The 20230-nt window shown below is 45.5% G+C and overlaps 2 protein-coding genes across 2 annotated transcripts in view; one reads left to right on the top strand and one right to left on the bottom strand.

The window, feature by feature from the left end:
* SSTR5 (somatostatin receptor 5) overlaps positions 1-20230 on the top strand; it is a 591623-nt gene that overhangs the window by 404742 nt on the left and 166651 nt on the right. The gene's annotated exons all lie outside the window — the stretch shown is intronic.
* LMF1 (lipase maturation factor 1) overlaps positions 1-20230 on the bottom strand; it is a 182692-nt gene that overhangs the window by 147952 nt on the left and 14510 nt on the right. Inside the window, exon 3 of the mRNA XM_008490427.2 lies at positions 11816-11826. Coding sequence (XP_008488649.2) covers positions 11816-11826 — 11 coding nt within the window. The remainder of the gene's footprint in view (positions 1-11815; positions 11827-20230) is intronic.

Raw genomic sequence — 20230 nt, 5'->3', positions numbered from 1 at the left:
ATCAGCTTCAACTTCAGGGCAATGATGCCACAAACCACAGAAAAAACCACACAAGGTGTTTGAACTCCCAGTTGCTGCAGTAAATTCCTGATATTAAACAAGATGCTCTGGGGAGAGGGAGAAAACCAGCAGCTCCAAGGCCCAAGCTGCCTGGTTTGGTCTCCATCCCATCACCCAACAAGCTGACAGCACAGCAAACTTCTTCCTTTCCAGTTCTGCACCTTTGATCTTGGAATGATTTTGCTCCAAAGCTGAAGCTCTAGAATGCAACCAAATCCTCTTAAGGTTACCAAGAAAGAGGTTTTAAATGATGGTCAGTTATTAACTGTTTTCTTCACACAAACCAGGCCACCTGCTCACATTTAAACCCAAGGAGAGGCAAGGAAATGCAGTATTTCTGGTTACTAATAAACTACAGAGTTGATCTTAATTCAACTTGGAGGTGTTGCAGTTTTTCTTATAAGTGTCATTAATATCCAGCTTTCTACACACTAATTTCTCCCAGCTACACCACCTTTTTCCCAGTCCAAAGATGGCAAAACAAAGGAGCTTCAACCCTCTCAAAACTTGATTTTCTGATCCAGAAGTCCATTCAGGGTGGTGCATTCCCATGAACCATCTCTGTTTCAAAGAAATTTCATTTTCTGGACAAAGAAACTTCAAGAAGAAATCCATAGATGGCTCCATTCATGTCCTCACTCACTTCTCCATCTATTTCTGTGACAGCTTGTGCCCTGGCTCCCAAGAGATGAAGGAGTCCCAGGACTTAGAAGAAGATCAAACCTGACTCTGGCTCTCACTCCATTACCCAACGCCAGCATTTCTCCCACTCTTCCTATGTGGAAGGAGCACAGAAATGCAATAAACTTCAAAATACAGACTTGGGAAGGAGCACACAGGCTTCAAAAAGGGGCTCTGCCAGCATAAATACATTCACCTCTTTAGCCCTCAGTAGCATCAAACAGACAAATAAATATCTGTAAAAAAGACAACTTGAAAGAAGAAAAGCCCCATCCACTCACATTCCTCCTCCAGCAAGAAAAAGGAGACAGTAAGAGCAGAGAAGAAGACACAAGAAACATCCTGAAGCCAGCCCTTGGTTCTACTGGGCAAGCCCATGGGTCAGAATTATCTTTTTTAATGCATGACCAAAAAATTAATGCCAGCTAAAAAAGGGGCAGGAAAAGTAAGATGCTCTTCATCCTTTCACACCCTGTTGCCACTGAAATGGCTGTTCCTGCTCCATCCACATCTGTTTCAGCAGCTGGGATCTTGCACAGGGACATTTGGGACATTTGGATTTCCCAGACAATGAAGTTTTAAAATCTTAGAACTGACTGAAAGAGCCAAAACATTCAGACCATTTAACCTGAGCCCAACTGCAGGGCACTTCTGCTCAGACATTCCTGATGGAAAGCATCCAAAATCTAAGGACTTCCACTCAAAATTCTCCACTCCAGAATAAAGGAAGACTGAAGAATATCCCAACAGTGTTGGATTCCTTAAAAAAGGGCCCATTTTGCTGCCCAGACATGCCAAGTCCCAAGACCTCAACCTTTTCAGTTTTAATTCTGCCATCTGCCTCAGGAACATCCAGCCAAGGCCAAGAGGCCCCGTCCCCAAGGAGCAGGGATGCTCCAAAGCTTTACACTCAGAGCTGTAATCATCCTCTATAAATTACTGCCATAAAACTTTTATGTGATATATATCAGGTCAGAAAAAGGGCATTTGAGTGGTTAACCAGACAGAGATAAATCAGACACCTTAGAAATGACAGTGTGGGTAATGAAAAATAAAAGTGGCAGCAGTTCCTTGGATGCCCTTCACATTATTATTATTATTATTATTATTGTTATTACTATTACTATTATTATTCAGGGGTCATTCTGCACATCAAGGTTTCTCTAACTTCAGAAAAAAAAATAGAAAAATAAAAAGAAAACTTGCTCTCCCATGCCAGACTTGGAACTTTTGATGGAAGCATGCCTTGAAGACAGCTCTGCTCCCATCCTCCTTCCATCAAAAGCCTGGCAACATCACAATGAATTTAAACAGCACCTTGCTGAGAAGTGGCAGCCTCCTGAAGCCAAGACTGCCTCAGAGCTAAGCCACTGTTTTCACTGGATTCTCCCCAACTTGTCCTTCTCACTGAAAACCATGAAAAAAAAACCCCTTTTACTCTCCCTCTCCTGCTTTTGAGGTGTATTATGCTTTTCTTCTGGCCTTGCAAGACACATGCCCGAGCACTGACTGCTTCCTGCAGGTTAAAACCAAGGAGCTGGAGGATGCTTGTGCTGTGCTGGCAGCAGTTTATGGCAAGGGACAAACCCTGCAGGGACAACAGGAGTCTCCTTGGTCCTGCTCAGCAGCTCCCAGCAGCACCCTCAGATCCTACAAATCTAGGGGAGCACAACAGCCAGAATTCTAGGAGGTTCTATTCAGAAAAATCAGGAACCCACATAAATGAGGTGAGGAGATAAAACAAAGGCAATGCCCTCTGCAGTCGCTGAAACATTTCACAAAACCCTGATTAAAACACTTAAAATCTGACTTGAAACACCTGCCTGGGTCTTGGTTTTGAAAACAGAGCAATGGGGAAAAATAATGCCTATGGGGAGGATTTACAGGCACAATTCTGTGAGTCTTGCACGAGGCCAGCCTTGCTCAAAGACTTTGCTCCAGTTTTGCAGAGGGAAAATTGATGCTTTTGTGCAATGAAAATAAGAAGAATTTCAAAAGGGAGAAGCACCAACCCCCAGCAGTCAGGACAACTGGGCAACCTCTTGTTAACCAAGGTCAGAGCTCTCAGACCTGCCCAGTCAGCCCTTGGAAACCCCTCCCTGCTGTAGGACAGGGCTGATAACTGCAGATAACTCTTCCCCATCCCTCCTCACTGCTGGGGGGGGTCCTGAATCCAGCAGCAGAACCAGGCTGGGCAGGTGGAGCTGCTGAAGGATGCTCAAACCTCAGGATCTTATGGCTGAGGTCCTGAAAATTCCCCCAGGCTTTTCAGATGGAGTAAGGAAATGAATCACCCTCTCCCAGGCACATTCCAAGTGGGTAATTACAGATGACCTCCTTAAACCCCCCCCAAACAAGTGGACACTGTGTTCAGGTTACCCTGGCCCATGCCCTGCACTGTCCCTGTGCATCATCAGACCCTGGGGTGCCCACCCTAATGCTGCTGGGCACAATCCCCTTGCCTATCCTGAGTTTGGAATAAGCTTTTAGGATCTTTTGGCATGTGAAATGTCTTTTTTTTTTTGACAATCAAGTCCGAGCTGGGATGTTTGGACACAATTCAAAATCCTCCTCAAAACCCTAGTGCCTTTGTTCAGAGATACCTCCCTATGAAAAGCCTACTACAAAGATTGGTTTCTTTTGGTTTTGTTTCTTTTTTAAGAAGTGAGCTGGCTCTTCTATTAAACCCCACTCTTGTATTTTGGTTTTGCACAGGAAGCTGCAACTGGGAACGCTGCAAAAATCCACAAGTTTAGCAGAAAAGCTTAAGACAAATCCAGTGCAAGCTCAGGACAGCAGTTCCAGAGACACAAATGCAAGGTAAGGAGAACAAGAGCTTTTTAATGCTCCATGCCAGTCCCCAGTTTCAGGTGTATCTGTGAAGAGGGGCACATCCACATCCTTACTGCAGTTACCCAAAACCACTTTGCCTTTCTCCTGCTACAAAGATGCCCAGATCTAAAATAAATACCCACACAGACAATTTTTCTCTTGTAAGAATCTTTTTAAAAGGCCAGAAATCTAAGCAGACCTTAATTCCACTGCAGTATTTCCTCCTACAGGAAATATAAAACCTTTTCTTATAAAGAAGGGAAAAAAAGCACCCAACAGGGGAGAACACATTCTGGGGGAGGCTACGAAGCTTTGACTACAAACTGCCATTTGCACTCAGAAGGACCAGAAGCTATGATTATCCCTGCAAATTCCTACACCTGCTCCAGCCAAGCTGGGCACAGCAGCCTGAGCTGCCCCATCCCATCCTCAGCTGCCCCATCCCATCCTCAGCTGCCCCATCCCATCCTCAGCTGCCCCATCCCAGCCTGAGCTGCCCCATCCCATCCTCAGCTGCCCCATCCCATCCTCAGCTGCCCCATCCCATCCTCAGCTGCCCCATCCCAGCCTGAACTTCCCCATCCCATCCTCAGCTGCCCCATCCCATCCCCAGCTGCCCCATCCCATCCTCAGCTGCCCCATCCCATCCCCAGCTGCCCCATCCCATCCCCAGCTGCCCCCTCCCATCCTCAGCTGCCCCCTCCCATCCTCAGCTGCCCCATCCCAACCTGAGCTGCCTCATCCCATCCTCAGCTGCCCCATCCCATCCTCAGCTGCCCCATCCCATCCCCAGCTGCCCCATCCCATCCTCAGCTGCCCCATCCCATCCCCAGCTGCCCCATCCCATCCCAGCTGCCCCATCCCATCCCCAGCTGCCCCATCCCATCCTCAGCTGCCCCATCCCATCCTCAGCTGCCCCATCCCATCCCCAGCTGCCCCATCCCATCCCCAGCTGCCCCATCCCAGCCTGAGTTGCCCCATCCCATCCTCAGCTGCCCCATCCCATCCTCAGCTGCCCCATCCCATCCCCAGCTGCCCCATCCCATCCCCAGCTGCCCCATCCCAGCCTGAGTTGCCCCATCCCATCCTCAGCTGCCCCATCCCATCCTCAGCTGCCCCATCCCATCCAGGGCCACCCCAACAAGGGGGCTACCCATGGCCTCTGCTGCCAAAACTTCTCTTGCAGGCTGTGCCCACTTTTGAACAACAAAATCCAGCCTAAAACCCCCCCTTTTTTTTTCTCTCATTTTTTTCCTTTTTTCTTTCTTCTTTTTTTCCTCTTTTTTCTTTTTTTTTTTTTCCTTTTTTTTTTTTTTTTTTTTTTTTTTTTTTTTTTCTCTTTTCTTTTGCAGGCAGACTGGATGCATCCCCCAGGAAACCCACAACACAGGTTTTGCATTCCCACCTTCACTGCTGGAGCTGCAAAGGGCTGGGGCAGCTCAGGTCCCTGGCAGAGCACTCCCAGCACTCATCTCACATGTGGGCACCTTGCACCTCCACAACTGCTCCCAGTAATCATTTTCCAAAGCCTTTTGGCTTTAAAGCCATTAGACACCAGGGCTAATGGCAACAGATCCAAAATACAGGGAGAACACCCATCCTTAACCCAGTCAGGAGTCATTGTCCATTGAGACTTTGGGGAATTATGGAATTATTTGAAGAGCAAAGCTCCCCAGAAGTGATGCCACAAACCTTGCTCCAAGAACTGCAAGCTGAAGCCCTGCAGACTGAAGCAGAAGTTTCTCACCAACAGCCTCCATCTAACCATGGTCAATGTTCTTTCAAATTCTGGGAGATAAGGATCCCTCTTTTCTGCTATCAAATTAAAAGTGGAGGAAGTTTCATCAAAAGTTTTGGGCAACACCCAAAGAGAGCTCCACTCTTTAGCACCAATCACCCCCTTCCACTTGCCCTTTTTCTGAGGGAAATCTCTGCCTGCAGAAAGCACTTGTGTTTGTTTCCTTTTTTATTAAGGCCAGGACAAAAGTCAAGTCACAAGAGCTGTGGAGAAACAATTTGCTTAGGGAAAGGGTTTCCCAGTTTCTGCAAGCCCAGCGTTCCCATCCCACCCACTTACATTCCTATATTAAGGGAAAATAAAATAAAAAAAATTTTAAAAATCACATCCTCAGGCTGCTCATTGGTTCCACAGGTCAACATCCAGGCACCCTGGCTGGAAGAAAATGCCTTGCACCAAAAAGAGATCTTGTTTGAAGAAGTTATGAGCTGATTCCTGCCCCACCATTTACATCAGCTCTCGTTAAGAAGTATTTTCTCCCTTAAAATCATTTGCATAATTGCTGCAATCAAAGGCACTACTTTACTGTAATAACTTTAATGGCAGATTTTTCCTTAAACATGCTTTTTAAAAGGTACCTCCCAAGGTTGGTGCATCCATATGGCAGGAAAAACAAAGACAGGAGGTGACACTTGGGAAACGCAGGGTGCAGGGAAGGACCAGGTGCTTTTTGTTTAGAGCTTTGCTTATGGAAAATGACTTTATCATGCTTAAAATGCAGCCCAGAACCTCAATCTTTGTCACTGAAACAGCAAGCAAGTTGGGACATTTGCAGCTCCCTGGTTTTGTTTTTTTTTCCTAATAATTTTCAGGTTTATTATCTGTAATCCCATTATGGGGGAGTCTGGCTTCTTGGGAAGCTAGAGCAAGGTTTTAAGGTGAACAAGTACCACTGGCATATTCTTTTTTTTTTTTTTTTAAATAAAAAATATGGACTTAGAGCAAAGAAGTTAAGATCTAATGGGAAGTTAGCATCAGAAGGCAGCTGGGTTTTCCACCCTCCAGTCCCCCAGATAAGACTCACAGCTTCGTGTCACCCCCTGGCTGCTCCCCCAAGGCAGCTGCATCACCGAGCTGATCCTGGGATGCTCCTCACAGGAAGCTTCACCAGGCTCCCAGGATCCTCATGGCTTTGTCCAAGCAGGATCCACACCAGCTCCATCCTTGGGAAGCATCAGCAAGGACTCAGGGAGGAGGAGAAATTCCACTTCCTTGAGGTTCTCAGGGCTGAACACAGGCACACTGCCTGCCCTTTAATGCAAGCCTAATGCCATGAACCCAAACTGCTTTCAGGAACATGGAGAAAGGCTGGGGAGAGAATCAGCCCAGCTATAAATTAAAGCAGAGGATATGAATACCATGCAGGCTGCAGTGTTGGGGTTACCGTGGGTCTGGAAACATTTTAGTGAAAACCTGGTGTGGCTAAGGGCCAGCTCTGAGTTTAGTTGCTTTGGGCTAATCGTTTCCTTCAGGCAGGCTACTCTAGCACACTAATAGGTTTTAATAAAAACTTCCAATTGGGCCAGTAAACCCCTCATTAAGCTGTTTTTAAAGCATGAATTTAAGAGCGGCGAGGGTAAGAGGTCAGGGGGAGTATTTAATTCACAACGGCTGGCAAAAGGTGCTGTTGTGATTGAAAACACCAGAGTTCAAGTGTCCAGGGCCACATAAACATCCGACTCTGTCACTAGACCTGGTTAAGTGACAGCTTGAAAAATAGATTTAATAAGACAGAGAGAAAAGTTTCCCACTCTTACAGGAGGAGCAGGAACAGCAGGATCACAATAGGAGCCAGGAGCAAGCCAGGAGCAGCCCCATCCCTCCCATCTCTGCGTGGGGGGGATGAATAAATAGCAGCTGGATCTGGGTGTCCAACCCCACAGCCAGCCCCAGAGCTTTGCTGGGACACTGCCCAGGGCTCTGGGGTCTCCTGCTGGGAGCAGAACAAAATTCTCCAGGAATCACCCAGACCAACCCATCCACCACCTCCTGCTGCCAGTCCCTCACCCAGATGCCACTTGTAGAGCCAGGCACCAGAGGCACAAGTGACACCAGAGTCACAAGTGACACCAGGTGCTGGCATGGTCCTTATGTGATGCCAGGAGAAAAAGAAAAACTCTGCCAATTCCTCTTCAACTCAGAGAACCTCCCACCCAGCCCTGCTGATGGGTCTGCAGGGATCCATGTGCTCTGAGCACAGCTCAGCCCAGACACATCCCCAGCTCAGAACTCGGTTTAAACCAAGTTTTGGATCTTAACTAGTGAAGCTTGAGCTCAGTCATCCCAACTTCTCCTCCTTTTCTCCATGAAAGCTTCCCCCCTTCCTTGGAAACGTGTGCTCAAAAAGGAGCAACATCTCCATCTTCTCCAGCAAGAGCCAGAACCCCAGCTGTGCACTCTAACATCTCATTTTCTGTCAATGCACATCTAAAATTCAAGATCCCTGAAGACCTCTTAAAAGAAAATCCTCCTCAGAACAATTTGCATTGAAGTAAAGAGTGAGGATTTAACAAGTGCTGGAGAATTACCTACACTCGGCTCTCAACTTTTTATTCTACTCCTAATCAAAACACACTTCATCTGAAATTCTGAGATGAGAGATGCAATATAAAAGTGGAGGGCAGGCATAGCTAAAGGCTAGATTATTGCTAGGTTATTTGCTTATTCCATGTTTATAGATAGATAATGGAAAAAAAAAACCTCTAGGAGTTTAAGTCAAAGTTCAGTGATTGACTTCTCTCCATTAACCTGAAAATTCACTGTGAGAAAAAAAAAAAAAAAAAAGAAAAAAAAGCTCTTCTTTTTAAAATATCTGCTTCTAATTCTAGCCATACAGTTGGCCTGCAAAAAATGCAGAATTAGAAGCAAGGCTCTCTGGAAAGATCCCCAAGGAAACACTTGCTTTGCCTCCAAAAATGACTCAAGAATCAAATCAGATCAGCTGCTTCTCAATCCTTTCTGCTTAATGATCCCACTGATAACCAGAAGGTAAACAGGAGCATTTCTGGGTGTTCCTTGCTGGGAACCCAGCTTGCTGCTCCACAAGTTATCCAACAGCTCTGGAGGCAACAACTGGGAGTCAGGATCTCCCTGCATCATTTTCCCACACCACATCTGGATCTTGGGTCCCCAGAGAGACCTGGTTGTCTATCACAACTCCTGTGGTCTCTGCAGCCTTTCTGCAGCTCAGCTGAGATGTCTCAGGATGGACCCTGATGCTGCCTTCAGAGCATCTGAGGCTTCTAAAGCAATCAGAAGGCAGAACAGAAGGAAAAGAGCAGAAGTTTTTTCCAAGCTTCTGTTAGAATAGAGATAATAAATCACTGTATTAAATCAGGCTTCCACTGGGGAAAAAAAGAAAAAAAAAAAAGAAGAAAAAGGAGAGAAAAAAGGAGAGAAAAAAGGAGAGAAAAAGGAGAGAAAAAGGAGAGAAAAAAGGAGAGAAAAAAGGAGAGAAAAAAGGAGAGAAAAAAGGAGAGAAAAAAGGAGAGAAAAAGGAGAGAAAAAGGAGAGAAAAAGGAGAGAAAAAAGGAGAGAAAAAAGGAGAGAAAAAGGAGAGAAAAAAGGAGAGAAAAAGGAGAGAAAAAGGAGAGAAAAAGGAGAGAAAAAGGAGAGAAAAAGGAGAGAAAAAAGGAGAGAAAAAAGGAGAGAAAAAAGGAGAGAAAAAGGAGAGAAAAAAGGAGAGAAAAAGGAGAGAAAAAAGGAGAGAAAAAAGGAGAGAAAAAAGGAGAGAAAAAAGGAGAGAAAAAAGGAGAGAAAAAAGGAGAGAAAAAGGAGAGAAAAAAGGAGAGAAAAAAGGAGAGAAAAAAGGAGAGAAAAAAGGAGAGAAAAAAGGAGAGAAAAAAGGAGAGAAAAAAGGAGAGAAAAAAGGAGAGAAAAAAGGAGAGAAAAAAGGAGAGAAAAAGGAAAAAGAAAAAAAAAAAGAAAAAAAAAAAAGAAAAAGTCTTGGGGGATATCTCAGCCAGAATCATCATCAGGAACTGCTGCTCTAGGGGAGGACACTCTTGCTCAGAAAGGGTCAGAAACACCAAAGCTGTCAACACCACAAATCTGCTGAAGCAGAAGCTTTGGTCTCATTCTCAGCCCAGGGCAAAGATGTCCTTAATTGTAAAGAAGGATAAGATAACAAGTTGACCTTGCTGGTTCTTTCTAGTGCCAGCACCACAGCTGCAACCTGCAGAGAGAGCAGCAGAGCTGCCATTGCTAGACCTAAGGCAGGACCAAGGATGCTGAGCAAGGCCAGGTGGCTCGTGGTGGCACCCAAGACACCACTGGTGACCAAGTCACCCAGAAAGGGGCTTGATGGAGCAAAGCCCTTGAAACAGCAAAGCTCATTGAGGAGATTTAGGCTGAGGATGAAGGTGCCACTGAAACTCAGACCTCCAGCCTGGCTGCGGGCCCTGCAGGTGTGCTGGAGCAAGGACAGGCAGCAGCACGTCCATCCATCCATCTATCTATCCATCCATCCAGCTATCCATCCATCCATCCAGCTATCCATCCATCCATCCAGCTATCCATCCATCCAGCTATCCATCTATCCAGCCAGCCAGCCAGCCAGTCAGCCACCCATCAGCCTCCTGGCAGCTCAGCTCAGCCAAAAAGACCTAAACCACCCCAAAACACACCCAGCCCACCCTCAGCAACCAGAGCTCTGCAACAAGGGCTCCATCAATCCCAGCTGCCAGCCTGAGCTGTGCCTGTCCTCATGTAAAACCTGATGGGACCTGATGTAAAACCACCTTGTGCTAACCAAAACCCTGCATCTAGAGCCCCACTGAGACCCCAAAAACCCAATAAATAAAGGGCAGAAGCTATAGCAGCTCAGCTGACTGCAGAACAGGGTTTGCATTGAGGTTCCCTCAAAAAGTCCAACCCAAGCCATGCTTTGCATGGGGAAAGCTCTTGCAGCTCATTCCCTAAAGTCAGGAGTGGCTTCAATAAGTGGTACCTGGACAAGGGGGGAAGAGCAAAACCCGTGGGCAACACCAGTTGATCCCATTTGGCCTAACAGCTTGTTGTTATTTCCAGACTCTGGAGTTCTTTAAAATTCATAGGGACAGCCTGGAGTTTTCAGAGAGGCTACCAAAATCCATCCTAAGATGTATCAAAAAAAGCACATTTCCTGCAGGGCAATAGGAAACAGTCAGCATTTACAAAGATCTCTCCAGGAATATAATGTTTTTTTTTTTCTCTCCTTAAGAACTTGCTTTGAAGTAGATGCTCCCAAAGAATAAGGCTTCCAGAGCTCAGCAATATTTAATGTACTTCTACAGCAATGGATGACAATGCTGTTGTTTCAGCTATATTATAAGAAAAATATTGTGGTTTTCCTGTATTCTAACAAAAGGAACTCAAGATTTACATCTCATTCATCTTATTCAGAAGTAGCCCTTAAGCCAAGAACAAGGAAGGGAGAGACCCTACTGCGTACAAAGGACTTCAGTACTCCTCTTGGGCTGGCCAGCCAGTGGGGACATAAAGAAAGGCCAAAGAAAGATAAAACACCCCTTGCAAAAAGCCCTTTTTCTAAAACCATCAGCAAAGAGTGGAAAACACATCGAGCAGATGAGTAACTTGAGTGAAAACTCAGCTGGGTGTCCTCACTCGCCCAGCAAAAGTCTGGGTTCATCTCGCCAAGTCCAGAGGGTTCAAGCATCCCCATCCAACCTGAAATTATTCTCTAAAACCACACAGGAGGGGAAGCAATTCCCCACACCCCTCTGCTCCTCCACACCAACCCAGTTTCTTCATTTCCACCTGACAAAAAAGATCAGTTCATCAAGAAGGAAAGAGCTGCCATTCCTTGCAGGAGCAGGAGGCATCCCTCACTCCTGCAAGGCTTCCTAACACCCAGACACAAATGGATTTGAACCATTCTTATGCCTTGTATCAGAATAACCCAATTTCTGTTTGTGTCTGGACAGAGAAACAGGTTTTCTGCTGGGATTTCTAATTTTCTGTTCAGGTTCCAGCTGTGGCTTGGAGAACCTGAAAAGGACCCAACCTGTGCAAAGCACAAACCAACCTTCCAGACCTCCAGCTCTGCTCCACACACCAGTGGGAAAGCAGATGATAGGAGTTAAAGGTTCTTGATGTTCATAAAAATCATCAGTGGAAAAGGAATTTGAATTTAGGGTCCTCAGAGCCCACTTTATTGGTTGCTCCAGGCTTATTTAAATATTCCTCTTTAATGTCCCCCTCTGAATGATGCTGTTGGTACTTACACAACCCTCCCACCAAGTCTCCTGCAATCTCAATTTGCAGAATTGACCCCAGTTTGTCTTTCCTCAAGGCCATCCAGGCAGAAAGAAATCCAGGGAAAGGCAAAGAACAGAGACAACCAAAGAGAGAAGCAGCAAGCTGGAGTAATGTAAAAGCTACATACCCACAAATGCACCAACAAATCCTAACTGCAGGGGTTTTTTCTCATTTTTAGTCACTTACCAAAGGAATACCTGCAAAACAAAAATGAAGAAAAAAAGAAAAAAGCTCAGTTAAAAGCTCAGTGTATCAACTGTAGCAACCTATGCTCTCAGTTTTATTTCAAACCTCACACATTTTGATCTTCAAAACACAGCTGTCAAGGAGTATGGAAACATGCCTGAACCATGGAACATGCAGCTCCAAGGCACTAAATGGTAAATTGCTGCTACCTGGGAATTCAAGAAGAGCAAACTCCCTCATTTCTGGACAAATGAAGCTGTTAATTAGCACTCCAAGCTACTGGTCACCCTTCTTTCAATCAAGATGCCAAACAGCACAGTCCCAAATCAGAGCATCCTCACCTTCCCTCCCACTCCTCCCAGCCAGCAATTTAGTTTGTTGTGCATCTTCATAGAATCATAGAATTAGCTGGGTTGGAAGGGACCTCAGAGATCATCTAGTCCAACCCTTGACCCACTGGAGCAGTTGCTAGACCATGGCACTGAGTGCCACATCCAGTCTTTTTTTAAATGTCTCCAGGGACGGAGAATCTACCACCTCACCGGGCAGTCCATTCCATAGCCTGATCACCCTCTCCGTGAAGAAATTCTTTCTAATATCTAACCTAAACCTCCCCTGGCACAACTTAAGACTGTGTCCTCTTGTCTTGTTGAAGGTCGTCTGTGAAAAGAGTCCAGTTCCCACCTGGCTACAGCCTCCTTTCAGGTAGTTGTAGGCAGCAATGAGGTCTCCCCTGAGCCTCCTCTTCTTCAGGCTGAACAGCCCCAGCTCTCTCAGCCTCTCCTCATAGGGCCTGTGCTCGAGTCCCTTCACCAGCCTGGTTGCCCTCCTTCACCTCCTGGTTGACCTCTACATCCTTCTTAAACTGGGGGGCCCAGAACTGGACACAGGACTCAAGCTGTGGCCTCACCAGAGCTGAGCACAGGGGCAGAATCACCTCCCTGGACCTGCTGGCCACGCTGTTCCTGAGCCAGCCCAGGATGCCATTGGCCTTCTTGGCCACCTGGGCACACTGCTGGCTCCTGTTCAGTTTCTTGTCGATGCAGACTCCCAGGTCCCTTTCTGCCACTCTGTCCCCAGCCTGGAGCTCCCCATGGGGTTGTTGTGGCCAAAGTGCAGGACCCGGCACTTGGCCGTGTTGAACCTCATCCCGTTGGGATCATCCCAACTCTCCAGTCTGTCCAGGTCCCTCTGCAGAGCCCTCCTGCCTTCGAGTTGGTCCACACTTCCTCCCAGCTTGGTGTCATCTGCAAATTTGCTGATGATGGACTCAATCCCTTCGTCTAAGTCGTCGATAAAGATATTAAACAGAACTGGGCCCAATACTGATCCCTGGGGGACACCACTAGTGACCGGCTGCCAACTGGATGCAGCCCCGTTCAGCACCACTCTCTGGGCCCGGCCCTCCAGCCAGTTCCTAACCCAGCACAGGGTGCTCCTGTCCAAGCTGTGGGCTGACAGCTTTTTCAGGAGAATGCTGTGGGGGACGGTGTCAAAGGCTTTGCTGAAATCCAAGTAGACTCCAGGTTCTCCTCCAAAATTATTCATTGATGCTTTCCAGAGGATGCTGAGCACTTCCCAGGCTGAAGGCAACAACCAAAGGTGTTAAAACCACAAAGCTTAACCCCTTAACTCATCCTGCTGAAAAGGAAGAAGTTGCTTCTCCTTGGTGAACTACTGATGGGTTTTGTTCCCTTTTTCAACCCCTTTTTGGGCACCAGATGCTCCCCATGCCTCAGGGATACCCAATTACTCTGTCATCTTCCTGTGAATTCTGGTGCATCATTTAGTTTCCTTTATTCACTTCTCCTTGAAATATTAGAGAAAACCACTAAAGCTAACTAACATTACCTGTTCTGATTAAAAGTTAAGCCCAAAGTTTTAAGATGCTGTTCTTCAACACACAGCTTTACGTTTTACTGCTGTCTGCAGCATATTATATTAAATGTAATATTAAAATAAGAAAAAAAAAAACCCAAACCAAACCAACAGAACCTCAAAACAAAAAAATCATCCCAGACTTCTAAAGACTTTTCAGAAAAATTTGCCCTTCCTGGAAAGGTCCTGACTAGGTGTGCAAGTTTTCTATCCATCCCCGTGTAGTTCAAACAGTTCTCAAATCCATCCATCCAAATGTTTTACTGCCTATTTAACACCAATTTCATACAGGGCTACTGACATACAGAGAGCAATAACTTTCAAATCCACAGTAAGTTTGAACTTTCTTAATAAAAGCAACTCTTTATAAAGATATCTGTCATTAAGGGCAACCTAACTTTGCTATTCTCCACCACGGTTTGTGGTGCAGTTAAACATAAACTCCTAGGAATTATTCTTATTTCTTGGCAGAAGTTAAGAACCCCCTGAGGCTCATTTAAAACACACACACACACACCCAGGGACACACACAAAATGAGGAATTAATAAAATATTGTATTCTTCTGAACCACATGAAGTTTTCTGACGTGTGTCTGTTGCTGATTACATCAATCTCAGCTCCAGAACTTGTCATGTGATGACAGGCAAGCACTTGTGAATTTATTTCTCTGAAGAAGCCTGAGATACAAATGCCAAGGAAACCAAACCAAATGACCCACTCCAAATACATAAAAGCAGCAGGGCTTCTTGCAGAGCTTTTTTTTTTTTTTTAATTTTAATAGGTACAAACAGGCAGGTACCCAATTCCCCCAGACTTCAGGTTATAGTTTGGAACCTTGTTCCTTTTTTTCCTCTTCAAAGGCCATTTCCTTGCTCATATGGAGTAAACAGAGATGTTTATTAAAAAAAAAAAAAAAAAGGATTTTTTTTTCCCCCCCTAATGCCTGCCTGGGCATTTGCAATGTTCCTGACAGATAATGACAAGGAAAAACATGGATTTGATTTTGCGGGTTTGGGGTTTTTTGGCAAATTAGAGCAACTTTGGAGCTGCACGTTGTCAAACCCAGAAATTCTGCACATCCCACGTTCAGCTTTTCTCCATCAAATGAAAACAGGATGTCACTTTTGTTTTCGGGCTGGAGGAACAATGTAATTAATTAGCCACCACTTCTCATTAGAGGTAAACTTCAATTCCCACTTAGAAAAACTCTGAGCATCAGCTGGGAGTCAGAAACAGCAGCAACTATTTGGGTTTAAATTGTTTTCACCACATTGTCATGCTGATTAATCTGAGTTCAAGTCTAGTCCTGGAAAACAAAAATTGATGGCAAAACAGAGTTTCAACCACACTGAACTCCTGACAAAAATATTCACTGCTCTGAGCCCATGGCAGAGGCACCGAGGAGCTGAGCTGGGCTGCAAAGTTCTGCAAGAAACCCTCAAACCATGGCTGGCACCAGGGTGCCAACAAGCAGGGAACTCCCAAACCATCCCAACACTGCCTTTTCCAGGGAATATCATGCGGGATGATGGGGCTTATTGACTCGAGAAGGAGGGAAAGCAGATGGGCCAGACTTGCCCTAGAACTTGGTCTTCCTTCTCTGCTCATCCAGAGCTGCACAAATGATTAATGCACGAGTTGTCTGGGACCTGGACTGCTCTTTTAAGTCTGCAAAAAGTGACAAAATTCTGAATAGATTCTATTAAGAAATAGTATTAGAACACAGCTAGGAACTCCTGTCTTTATTGATACTTATTGGGAAAACACAGCTGTATTTATAATTCAAAAAAAGGAAACAAAAATTAGTCCTCCCCCCCATTTGCATCCCAACTACCACAGGACCCTTCCAACTGAACTGATTTCCAGAGACAGGATAATTCCCTGCTGCATCCCTGATCTGCAGCTGGTGTTAACAGCTCCTCTCACTCTTCTCCATGGAAAGCATCCTCCAGAGAAAGTGAACCCAGATGTCAACTTTCATCTCCATTATCAATCTCTCTTCTTTTCTAGGCTGTGGGAAAAGGCATTTGGGTAGGACAGATGCATTTCCTGGTCTCCATCAGGATAAGGCTCCAAAATCTACTTTATGTTTCCACAACAGCATCTCTCCCCAAAGGAAAGCAGGCAGAAGCTACCTTGGGAGGTGCCCCTTCCCTGAGAAGGATGGCAATGGGACATTAAGTAATTGGACTTAATTAAGTAACTGGAAGAAGTAGAGAACCCAGGAGACAGCAGCAGCCTCAGCAGACACTCAAATGGACACACAACTGAAGAGCTTCCTTCCAAAATTCCAGTAACAGGGAAATCTGGAGGAGCTGCCCACCATAAATCCATCCCCTGAATTAAAGGACTAAGCCATGGAAGTACAGAAATTATGGAAAATCCACCTGCCCCAAGACAGGACTGCTGGGGCAAGAATCCCCTCTTCCAGACCTCTGTCTAAGCAGCACCAGAGACTCCACCTCTCCAGGTATTCAGTACAAATGTTCCTCCAAATGTTCATTTAGAAGCCTTTTCCTTACACTTAACCCACATCTTCCTTTCCACCTTTTAACCCACCAGCTTCTTGTCCTATCCACCTGGAGAGAGCAAGCACAGGAGAGCTCATTTCCATCCTCCCAACTTTCACTCAAGAATCTTCATCTCCTTTCCCAGTTTTCCTTTCTCCAGTCAAACCCAACTCCTTCAGCTTTCCACCTCCCCAGCTCTGAGAAGTGGAAAACCTCATCCACTGCTGTCTTACACATGATGCTCCTAAAAGTTACTGGTTTGCCTGCCTCAAAGCTTCTTTGGTGAGCCACAAGATACCAACCAAATTAAAGCTGTAAACACTTCAGGACAGAAAAAGCCAACCCATCTTTTTAATTAATATATATATATTAATATATATATATATGGTACCTGGGGATCTACTTGCTCAGCACCCTGTCTCAAAAAAAAAATTGCCCAAAATCACTAGCAAGAGACTTGAGAGTCCATCAAAACGAGATGACAGAATCAGTCAAGTGCACCATTAATTTCAGAACATCATTAACTTAAAAGTGTGGGGGTAAGAACCATTTTTGACAGCTGGTTTCAGTTCCTGCCAAGCCTTGAGCACTGCACAGCAGTCTCGGGGGGAGGAAATCAGCTAGAATGGGAATAAATGAAACCACTCGTCTGGTTTCTGGATTCACTTTATTGTGGTCACAGATCTCTAAAAACCGGGATTCTGTGCTCTGTAATTACAACATCCACATTTAAATGGAAGGAACCAGGATAACATTTAAATAAAAAATAATAATAATAAAAAAAAAAAATAAGGAGTGCTCAAGGATGAGGTTTACTCCTTACTTTGCAGATGGGAATGGTGCCTGGCCAGACCTGGAGCAGATGAGGGATGGGAGGGGATGGCTCCTGGGTGCTGGCACCCATGTCTGGCCCTGTCAGGTGGCTTCCCCAAGCCCTGGGAGCACCATGTTCTGTTCCCCTCCCAAGACAGGGGCTCAGGCTTGCTTAAGAGCTCAAATGTGAATTACCCAACCCAGCCCCAGCCCTCTCCAACTGCCTTGTCCGTGCTCCTTTCCAGAACTAAAAATTATTCCAACCCCTGGCTTAGGCTGCTGCAGAATTTGCCAAACTCCACTTGGTTAAATCCTCCCAGTGCCAAAACCAGATGCTGAAAAGGCAGCCTAGGGATCCCTGCTCCTAGCTGATCCTTAAGCCAGATGGTGAATCCAAGGCAGGAAAATGGGAACCAGCAGCACCCCAGCTTCACCCTGCTGAAATCACTGCATTTCCCTGGCAGTAAGACACTTGAAAAGCACATGCACAGAGAGGAGAAAGAGAAATGGTTGGAAAATAAAGGGGTCAGTACTGGATTGAATGTGTTTGAATCCTAAAAGAAGACGTCAGTCCCACCCAGGGGGGTTTGGGTGCATGTGGGTGCAGAGGGAGGGAGCACAAACCGGGTGCTGTGATCCTGCTCCTTCAGGACCAGCAGCAGAAAGGTCTTGAGTTTCTGCTGCCAGGATGCTGACAGGTAAAATCCCAGGGAAATGGCATCTCAGTCATTCCATTCCCTGATTTAGAAAACAAACAAACAAAAAACCTGCATTCATTAATCTCTCCCTGAAGCTGGGTCCCCCAGTGCCGACCACTCCGCAGCCTCAGTGTGATTTCCCCCTAAAAAAAAAACTATTTTAGGGAAAGGACTGTCAATTCCTCTCCACTAAGTTCATAAAGACATGAGTTGTTCTAAATTTTCCACCTAGTTTCTACTCCAGACCCTTCTCCCCCAGGACAGCTTGCTTGTTTTTGCCATCCTTTGCTCCAGACCAGAGCTGCTGCTTTCCCAGACATCCCTGGAAAACCATTCCAGCAACACAGCTCAACCCTGCAAGGAACTCCAGTTGTACAGGAACCCCAGCCCAGCCACGAGCCAACACCACTGGTAGCAAACACTGTTCTCAAGAATAAATTTCTGGATTAAAACCCTTAGGGAAGTTAGTAAACACTGATCCCACCATGGCTTGGACCCTTCCCTAACCTCTGATTGCTTTTCAGCCGTACCAATCACTGCATTAACATTCTTTCCAACCACAGCTATTGGAGAAATCAGATGAGTTAAAAAACACAAACGTGTGCTGGACCAGATTGGGTGCATGAAGCTATTTGGCAAGTTACAGTTTAAAATAAAAAAAATAAAGAGAGAGAAAAAGAAAAAAAAAAAAAAGCCATTATTCATTCTTTTCCTAAATCTTTCAGCTGTGGAATCAATACCAAGTCTACACACTGGAGAACAGCTGGCAATTAAAAGTGCCAGATAATAAGCAATTAAAAATATTTGTCTCGGGTCTCTGGCAAAGCCCTGTGGTACCTCAGACACTGCACAGCCACACCACGAACCACAGCATCTCCTGATCATTTCTTTGCTCTCATTTGCTCATCAGCTGTGATCTGCAGAAGGGGCTGGAAGCTACAGACAGCTTGTGCACCCACTGGGGTGTTATCAGCCCAGCTTTATCCCAAATCCCATCTCCCATTTTTGCTGATGGTTCAACAGGGTCTCCTCATGGTTTTTATAGAGCTCTGGCTATCTTACAGCAGATTTAATTAAAAAAAAAAAAAGTAAAACCAATACATGCAACCCATCCATGTAAAAGATTTAAACTCCTCTTTAGTTTCTCTCTCAAATATTTCAGAAGCATGCAGAGAATTTAGATGGCAGTTATCCTAGAGGCACTACTTGCTACAAAAGCAAGGAACCCCAACACACCACCAGAATCTCTTGTTTTTCAGACCAAGTTTCAATGGCAAGTAAGACTCACCATGGTTCAGTTCTTCTCCAGGAATATACTGCCAGGAGCAGGCAAAGAGCAGAGCTGGTGCAACCCCACAGAAGCATCCCCTGCCAGCTCCTAATGCTCCTGCCAGCTCCCCTTTCCACTGACACCTCTTGCACATCTTCTCAAATCCATGTCAGAGCTGGACCTGGCTTCTTAATCCATCTTAATGCCCTTTTCAATCCACTCACACATGGGTTTTGCAGTAGATGGGGGCAAGGGAACACCCAAACCTCCTTGGACATCCCATGACAAGGAGGTCTTTGCTCCAGCTCACGCCTTGAAACAACTCCAGCTAACTCACTGCATTTAACTCCAATGCCTCAGCCAAGACAAGGAACACACATTCAGAAAACACCTTCACAGCTCTTGGGGACTAAGGAAGACCAAGCAGCCATGACATCACCTTCCTCCTTCCCAACCATGAAGGTTGGGGAGGGAACCTATGGGTTGCTGCTAAACCCCTAGGGCAGAGAGGGGAAAACCTTACACATGCTTAGGGGGGGGGGAGGGAAGGAAAAGGCTAAATGATTCATTTCTGACATCAGCCCCGATGAAATTTTAATCTCTCAAACACAAATCTGGTTCTCATTAGCCTCATTAGTCCCCAGTTGTACTGCAAGGCAACAGTGTCACATGGCATCCATCTTCCTTTTCATTCATCTGTCACATCCACTGCTCAGGGCTGCTCACTGCAGCCTTTGAAAACCAGCTTGGAAACTCTCTTTCTGTGTGAGGAGGAAGTGCCAAAAAAACAGCTTCCTCGACAGGAAGGATGACCCCCTGAGATCCTTCAGCTTTTGGTTTACGTTTCTAGAGATAATCTTTTCTTTCTGGGGCAAGAGGGAGTTGGGATTAAAAGGGATGCGAGGCTGCAGTCCACGATAACAAAGAAATTCCTGAGGTTCATTGCCAAGGCCAGGGCCAGATAAAGGAATAAGATACTCTGGGTTTTCTTGTTGTTGTTGTCATTGGGATATTTTGGAGAGCTAGAAAAATAAAACCAGGCTTCTTGCAAGCAAGTTATTTGCAAAGCCTCTTAGCAAACTCCATACCTCTCCAACTGAACAACTATTACACCTTGATCCATATGCTAAGGTGAGTTTTCTAAAATTCTGGACACTTCTCTTTAATTTAATTAAAATATACAAAATTAAACACTAGCTTCAGGCATATTCATTTATCCTTGCACTTCAAACTTTACCATTTGAA

Source organism: Calypte anna, chromosome 14, assembly GCF_003957555.1.
Source record: "Calypte anna isolate BGI_N300 chromosome 14, bCalAnn1_v1.p, whole genome shotgun sequence".
Classification (NCBI taxonomy): Eukaryota; Metazoa; Chordata; class Aves; order Apodiformes; family Trochilidae; genus Calypte; species Calypte anna.
The sequence above is the reverse complement of the archived record's forward strand: the minus strand, read 5'-3'. Positions and strand labels throughout refer to the sequence as shown.